The following is an 8,587-nucleotide window of genomic DNA, read 5'->3' as shown; positions in this document are numbered from 1 at the left end:
TAGTGAGTAGTGTAATGTCTTGTGGTTTTGTTAGTTCTGTACTCCACATTTTGCTTTATTGTGTATGTCTGTGGCTGCTTTTGTCATAATAAGCTGACAAAGGATTCATAAAATTCTCACGTTTAATGGAAGGGTAGTAGCTGTGTGAAAATACTTAAGTGAGGATGGGCAACCAGGTAGGCTATTAAGTCTTTCAAAGGAAAGGTAGTGCATAAATCCACAAGGAAGATGTGCTCTACAGAGCCAAAATAGTGTGGAAAATCAACTATCTTAGAAACAAAAAAAAATATAGGAAACAAGGCTTTATAAATGTCTATGCTTAGAGACAAGATGTTAGAAATTCTCTGAAGGAAAAGATGGGAAAGAGATGGGATAAGGTAACTAGGAGTGAAAGAAATTAGCAATGTAAAGAAATCCAGACTGCTTTGCTGTTCTGTTGAGATAAGTGTGTGATGAGTTGCAGTCATTACAGCAGCTCATTTTGTTAAAAATACTTTTAAAAAGTTTTTGTGGGAATTAAAGTGTTAGGGTAATTCTGTTGATGTTGAAAAGCTCAATGCAAAAAGCTAAATGGGGTTTTCCATTGCTATCTCTCTATACCTTGTAGTCTGAAAAAGACTGTCCTCCTGATTTGAAAAGTGTGTAACTTTAAATGTCCCCATAGTTATTATTTCCTGTTTTTTTCCAGTTTGTTTAAAAATGTTAACTTCTCTCTAAACAAGTGGAAGAGCAACATTTAAATTCAGGCAAAAGGTAAAAGAAAAATACTAGTAAACAACTTGTCAGATTAATAATTTTTAGTATGCTGTTGCAGTAAAGGAAGAAGATGAAGTGCTTCCGTTTGTGAGGAAATAGTACAGTGGTCTAGTCAAACATGAGACAGCAGAGGTCTGTGGAGAGTTGAATTGCCAGTATGGACCTTGACAAACTTCAGTGCTTGGGCTTTCTGACAGAGGCAGTTCTTGCAGTTTAGCCATGTATGTGGCAAAGCTTGCGTCCAGGACAAAAGTCTTGTTTCTCAGATAATGTGCATTTTATTGATCTCAAAAATCTCTGTTACAAGACTTTAATAATGCTACTCTTAGTAAATCTAAAAACATTGAATAGGGAAGGAGGAAAATCTTCTATTTGAACAGCTACCCTACGTTCAAGATATGGGCCATTTGAGTGTAGTAGGTGGCTTTATGTTGGTAACTGTCTGAAGCTCAAAAAGAAAATTTCCTAGATAAACTTCTGAGGTAGTCTCCAAATTATCTTTTTTTTTTTTTTTTTGTGGTGAAGAGGTTTTTGATGTCTAGGGGAGTAAGAGCAAGAGAAACCTGCGGGATTATTCTAAATCTTCTAACTTCAAGTATAAATGTAAAAAAAATTCTTAAGTAACGAAGGTAGGCATGTTATTTGGCAATTGCACAGTCTGTATGAAAGTTCTGTATGAGTTCAGAAATTGCACTGTCCATGTAAGTGCTTTATGAAAAATAAAGGTGGAGAACTTCAGCAGTGCTTTCTGAGGTTTGTAGAGAGATACTTGTGTTTAGAAGTCAGAAAATGGGAGAAGGTGATTTGCAAAAGATTTTCGTACGAATTGAGCTCAGGCTATTTTTTTTTCTTCTTCTTCATGACTCAGGAAGTTCTAAATAGGTTTAAATTTCTTCTGTGTTTACCCAAGGCGTTATGAGCTCTATAGTTACAAGGAAAGTGAATCTCTAGTAGAGATTTACTTTATTCAGAATATCATTTGGCTGTTCAATTTACATATCTATGAACAGAATTAAATTAATTGCTATTTTTTTGGCCTTTTGAAATCTAATGTGGAATACAAATGGATTAAAAAAGCAAAAACCCCGTAAACTTTTGACAAAGTCCTTTGCTCGCTGATAATCTTGTATATTAAGAATTAACTTAGAAACAACTTCTAGCCAATCTAGTTGCAAAAAGTAACTTCCAAGTATAAACCAAAACAGTGGCCTTCATTCCTTTAGAGTTCTGAAAAACATTGTCTTCCACTGCTCAGCTTTTAAGGGTGCTCACTTGGTAGCTGATTTTAACATGAGTGCTGTTAATTGCCTAACTGTTGGTCACCAACAGAAATAGCAGCTAATAAGCTTATCTGTTCTTGTTTGATGAGGGTACCTTCATCTTAATAATGTGTATTTTCAGTTGGGTGAAGTAAAGTGAAGAATTAAGTGTGAGTATTGGAGGGAGCAGGAGAAGCAAACCTGAACAAATTGACAAGTGTATCTTAACCTTAATTAAATCAATAGTTAAGAGTCTTAAAAATACTGAGTTTGATATTTGAGCCTGAATTATCATAAGTTTGAAGATCCATAATTTAACATGTTTGTTTGGGCTTTCTTGGAATTTAGATACAAGCTCTTTGGCAACTGTAAAGGACATGAGTCCCTGGACTGCCACACTGGGCGTAGCAGAGGAGGAGAGAAGCAGCTGGAGGATGCAGGCAGGAGCTTCAAGTGCAACATTTCATTTGTTTTCCTGCTGAGTGAAGCTCATCTTTTCATCCCTTGAAGGTTAGCTGCAGAAACAGAAAAGTATTTTTGTCCTAAATGGACTCTAATTAAGAATATAATTTGTTCCACTCCACACAGTAAGTTTAATAACTCAGATCCAAATCGAACATATCAGTAGTATCAGAACAGGGAGTATGGTTCTGGGATGGGAAACTGATTTCAGTGTTGTAGGACTGCAAATCTGAGAAGAAAACGGGACTTTGGTAGGAACAATACTAGTAGTATACTATATGAGAAGAGTTTAGGACTATATTTGACAATAGGGGGACAGTATATTGCAAAGACACTTTCAGGTCAGGTATCATGAGTACTTGGCAGGATCAGAGCCTTAAGTTGAGAGAGACCTGATTGCCTGTATGAACCAAAATGAATCGCTGTCATATAAATGATGAAATGACAGATTGGTTTGTCAGGGTCTGGAAAGAATTTGTTTATGTGAGTACTTGTCTCAGATTTAAGACCTAACCGTTCTATGATTCTATGATCTTGTGAAAGGTGCAGTGTGAAAACCAAAGAAATGAGACATTTGTGTTTTTTGTGATGAGAGATGGAGTTACCTCCTCCTCTGGAGTTTGTTCTGCTGTTAAGTGTAAGATATTACTTGCTTGCACCTTTTTCAGAAATTAGCAATTTACAGTTTGTTTGTTCAGAATTGCTATCTAGAATGATTAATTGTTGCTGTATTGATACTGTCACTGTTTATGTGATTCCTTAAAAAGAAAATGCTCATAATATTGACCATCATTTTCATCTTTGGATTTTCCTTACTCCTCCTATGTGGGGAGAGTCTAATTAACTGAAATAGGTGCCTTAGCTTAACCCTTCTGCTCCTCCCTCTCCTTGATATGAGAATCCCTTTCTGAATTTTATTTTATGAGTACTTAAAAAAAAAATCCAAGTAGCTAATGAATGTTTTATGAATGAGTGATATTTACTTTTTTTTGCTTTTTGGGATAAGTGCTACTTCATTGTGTGCACAAAAGCTAAAGGAGAATCTAGCCTTTAGAAACTTTTAAAAACAACTGCCTGTCCAACTAGAAGAAAATGTAGAAATGCCTTTTTTATATATCAGGAAATTCAACAGCAGATACTGCAACTTCATTATGAACTCTGAGATTCTTATCAATACGCAATGAAAACTCTGTTTTTATTTCGGGGTTAATATAGCTACTTTTGTTTGGGCAGCTGAACTTCCTTTCCTTCCTCCCCTCTCCAAAATGATTTTTTCTCTATCATTTCTGCAAAATGTTCTGATTTTACAGCATGAGCACAGTGCTGCTGTGGAAGTAGAATGAATGTCACTGTTTCTGTGTTTTTTCTGTCTTTGTAGAAATTCATTTAGGTTCAGAAAAACAATTCAGTCCCTCTGGTATAGTTCACCATGTTGCAGCTGAGTAGTGGTAAATTACTGTGTATGTTCACAGAATTTTCTCTGAGTTTTGAAGGAGTTAATAACCACCCTCAAGCTGTCTGGCCTAGCTGTCTCCCAGAAGTTCTCTCTTCAAGGCTTTTAGAAGAACAGATCTTTCCTGAGTGTACCTTTGCTTCAGTGCAAAACACAGAGCCTTACCTAAAATGCTTGAGGGAAGTGACTTTAAGTTAAGATACTGTGGACTAAATTAAGTGGACTACATGCATATTCCCAGAGGATGGAGTGGGTAGCTCTGGACAACATCTGCTTATCCTGCTTCAGCAAGATCCTAGTATTGTTTTGTCTGATTTGTGTGACTTCTGTACGTGATAGCTGTATACCTGAGGATAAGAGTAGTTGAACCTGACCAGGCAAATTTCAAGACAAATTGCAAACTTCAAGGAGACAGGTGGATTAATAGGATGGTGTCAGCTGCGGCATTTACTGGGGTGAATACAGAGCAGACTAATAACCAACAAGTCATTATTTCCAATCAATTACTATCTGTGGGACTGACTGACGGCTGCTATCTATTGCTCATTGCTACTGGGTAGAAGTAATTTTGATCAACAGATTGGAGGAGAATTCGCGTTGACAGTATTCACCCTTTCGTCTGCCAGTTTTCATAGCAAGACATTTTTGTAATTTTAATCAATAGCCTAATTACGTAGTACCTCTATTTGGGTGTCTTTCAAGTATTTATTTTTTATTTTTAGTCTTCTGCAGGAAAACAGTGTTTCAGAGCTGCTTCTCTGGATGAAAATGGGCAAGGGCCAGTGTACCTGTTGACAGTACCTGCATCTGAAAAGGTTCATGTTGTACTTGTGCAATCCTGAGTGATGGATTTGAAATAATTTGTAAGAAGAGATGATTAACAGATGGAAACTACACAATAATATACTTTGGAAATAGAAACCTCTTCAGAATTTACCAAAATATTTACCAGTTCTGTACAGCATGATAATGACCAAAAAAGCTGTTTATGTCCAGTAAGGTCAACCAGAAGAAAAAATTCAGAGGTGAAGTGATTTATAAGTTGGATGTGTGTCTGAGTGGCTAGAGAGGCCAGGCAAAGATGGGGTTGTATGCTCTGCGGGTTCCCATGGAAAATAAAACCAACCCAAATGCATATGAGGGTACTATTTAATATTGAAAGAAATACTGTAGTTGAGGATATGAGTTTAAATGCTGGTAACTATGGATTTAGCACGTAAGACTCACTCTTCTTGAATAATGTCCTCAACAGTACCTTCACTATATAGTTTCTTCCACAGAGCTGTACCTACAGTATTGAATCTGTCTCAATTTATATGCTGTCAAGATTTATCCAAATAAAATAGCTTTTAGGAAAGTAGATATTTCATTATGTATTGTACTATTCTTTGTGTGACAGGTGTATTAATTAAAGAAAAGCAACAGTACTATTATGTTGAGCCACTGTCATTCTGAGACAGTCATGTAATGTAATGGTTTAAAAATACTTCACTATAACAATCATTATTATCATCTTTACTTAATGGCAGAAGGACTTGATTTTGTTTTTCCACTGCCTCTTTTTGGATAGTTGATTTGGCCCAGTGATAGAAGATATAAAGTAGTAAATTTGATATACACATCTACATGAAAAAAAACACCAATAATCTAGATGTAACAAATTAAAACATTTTTTGCTTTTAAAATAATTGTCATATTCATGTAACTGTACAGAGACTATTAATTTAGACCATTATTTGCAGGACTGATGCTGCTCCAGTGTCAGTTGTGTTTTGTATATATACATGTATATAAAAAAAACATACTGGCCTTTCTTAGCAACACTATAGTAAAGCTTTCTTCTGTAATGATTGTTTTAAGAGTGCCATCTAGTGTCTAAAGCGTTTCAATACGAATTGTAATTTATAAGTTAATGGGTGATTTTGTTGAGTGATGGAGCAGAAAAATTATTGCGTTATTGTTTTATATTAAACTGGTATGGAATGGTTTAATAGGAAAAATGTCGTTTTAAGCCAAGTGTAAGGAAAATGAATTTAAGTTTTTAATATAATGAGAAGACATTAATTTCAGATATGTTGCTGTTGTATTTAACTGTTTGAGGTGTTCATGTAGCATGCTTGATTTTTTCTTTTTCTTATATGTCCTCTTGACCTTCAGTTAGTATCTCGCCAGGCTCTAGATTAATTTTTAAAATAGAAACCAATATTAATTCCCATGCCTTGAATACCCTAGATATATGACTTCGAACAGTTACAGAAATACAAATGTGTACATTAGGAAACTGACTGTTGTAGATATGTACTCAGGAACTTGTTTTTTTCAATAATATATGGTTAATGTTGTGGGAAACAACATTTAAAACAACATGTTTTAAAACAAAAAAGCCGTGCTATAAAATGTAAACACGCTAAGAAATGTAAAAGGAAATATTTTATTTTCATTTTCTATGTTTTGTTTAATGTCATAAATATGCTAAAATGTAAAAAAAAAACCCAACTACACAGATCATGTCCCTATCAAAGATTTGTATGTGAAGAGACAGTGTATATGTGAAACCATTCTTTTCTCTCAAGAAGGGCCTGTAGTGCACTTATTCAGGCAGGATGTCTTTAATAGTGTTTTATGTTAAAATCAGTTTTAGTAGATAGTGGAAGGACCACTGTTTCAAACTCTATTTTTGTTCTAAATTCTATATTCTTTATGAATGTTGTGTTCTGATTTCTGTTTCAGGAACTTCAGCTCAGGAAGAAGATGAAAGATAGTGTCGCTGAAGAACATTTATATTTGGGTTTTTCTCGTCAGTACAGAGATAGTATCTTTCCTCTTCATACATCTATTTCTCTGTTTTTGCTATCCTACTGTGACTGCAAATTATTCAAAATTTTCTTAGTGCCGACTGGTGAAAATGTGGATGATCAGTTTGTGACAAAAAACCTCCTTGGTGATCTTGAAGTTCATTTAATCTCCAGATGTCAGCTTCCATTGGTTGTGCAGAGCTGCTGTTTACCTGCTGTTGTCGTGAAAGATGGCAAGTTCTGCAGAGCTGGGCTTTCTGTTGTCTTAAGGCATATAATACAGAAGACTTACGAGGCAGATCCATCTAAAAAGGATGTTTTGGAACTCTTAGGCTTTAAGAAGACCTGCTTAAAAGCTTGTGCAGAAGTGAGTGCATTTCTTTCTCTTACATATATTAATAGGGTTTTTTATAATAATTAAATACTCTGAAGCAGACTCTTAACATTGATGTAAGCTAAGTTCTTTAAGTGGGAAACTTAATTTGCTTGGAAAATGAAATTCCCTCAATGAAGAAGTATCTGTATTTTGGCATGAAGTTGAAAAATAATTCTTTTAAAATATACTACTTTTTAGCTTTAAAAGAACTTTAAGATTCAAAAAAATGGGTCAGATCTTTGTTACATGTCTAGCAATATGCTTTCAATGAGTTATGAAGTACAGCTCTTCCATTTTGAAGTAAACTAAGAGAAACCTAACTTATTGTTAATTTTGATTTCAAGAGCACTGTAAACAGTTGGCCTTCATCACTGCCAAGGCACACTGCTGGCTTATGCTTAGCTTATGCCCACCAGGGTGTTCAGAGTCTTTTCAGCAGAGCTGCTACCTAGCCAGGTAGTCAGTCCCTAGCCTGTACCATTTGCGGGGTTTAGTCCATCCTAGGTGTGAGATGTTTTGCTGAGTTTCATGAGGTTGCTCTCAGCCCGTTCTCTAGCCTGTGTAGGCCCCTGTGAATGGCAGCCATTTCTTGGAGTTTATTGACTGCTCAGCTCAGTGTCGTCTTTGATGTCAGTGTATTCCATCTGCCCCTCTAGGTCATTGGTAAAGATAATTAAATGGGATAGGCCTCAGCATAGACCCCTAAAGAGCTCCACTACTATAACTGACCTTCAGGTAGAGGGTGAACTGTTAACCACTACTACGCTTTGAGTTGACATTTCAGCCCCTTTATGAGTAAACATAGCGGTTTACTCATTTGGCAGTTCATCTATCTAGACTTGCCTTACTCCTCTCAGGAGGCTGAACTCCACTATTTAGTGATCACTACATTCATAGTTGCTGTTGATTACTGTGCCTCCAGCTCAGTTCATCCCTGCTGGTGAGGAGCAGATCTGGGGAAGCATATCCTTGTGTTAGTCCATCTAGCACTAGAATAAAGAAATTGTCACTGACATCCTCCAAAACTTCTGGTTCTAATCTCTTTTTGGAACTGCTGGAAAACTTGACTCCACGTTTCATATGGCTGCAAAGTGAGTAAACTGAATAAGAAAAGACAAGAGTTTAAAAGTTTTAAAACCTATAAGTATGGATAATAAGAAAAAGAGACAAAGATAAGAACATGAAAAAAAGTAATTTTTTTAAGATGTTGTTCAGTCAGACTAAAGTTTTTTGATGTTCCATGCTAAAAACACCACTAATAATAAATGCATTTCTGTAAAATAAGTGTGCTCAAAATCTGTTTGGTGTAGTCTTCTGGTTTTATTACCAGCACTTGGTAGAGATGACATATAAATTGATGACAGCTTTGCTTCTCATGAAGCAATAATCTCATGCCAATAATAAGGAAAAACATGCTGTACTAGATAACTGTGCATTCTTTTATATATAAGATTTAGATTCCTAATTCTGCTATTGCAAAAGTGAT

At 35.6% G+C, this 8,587-nt stretch overlaps 1 protein-coding gene across 3 annotated transcripts in view; it reads left to right on the top strand.

The window, feature by feature from the left end:
* Positions 1 to 2,378: 2,378 nt before the first annotated feature.
* Positions 2,379 to 8,587, top strand: part of GSTCD (glutathione S-transferase C-terminal domain containing) — a 70,975-nt gene continuing 64,766 nt past the window's right edge. Inside the window, exons 1-3 of one of the 3 annotated variants that reach the window (XM_086746129.1) lie at positions 2,379 to 2,525; positions 4,653 to 4,745; positions 6,661 to 7,092. In XM_086746129.1, coding sequence (XP_086602255.1) covers positions 6,682 to 7,092 — 411 coding nt within the window. In that variant the 5' untranslated portion in view covers positions 2,379 to 2,525; positions 4,653 to 4,745; positions 6,661 to 6,681. Of the gene's footprint in view, positions 2,603 to 4,652; positions 4,746 to 6,660; positions 7,093 to 8,587 lie in introns of all 3 variants that reach the window. The other 2 variants (XM_086746130.1, XM_086746131.1) reach the window with 2 other exon arrangements.

This window comes from Chlamydotis macqueenii, chromosome 4 (genome assembly GCF_036417535.1).
Source record: "Chlamydotis macqueenii isolate bChlMac1 chromosome 4, bChlMac1.mat, whole genome shotgun sequence".
In the NCBI taxonomy this organism is placed as follows: domain Eukaryota; kingdom Metazoa; phylum Chordata; class Aves; order Otidiformes; family Otididae; genus Chlamydotis; species Chlamydotis macqueenii.
The sequence above is the reverse complement of the archived record's forward strand: the minus strand, read 5'-3'. Positions and strand labels throughout refer to the sequence as shown.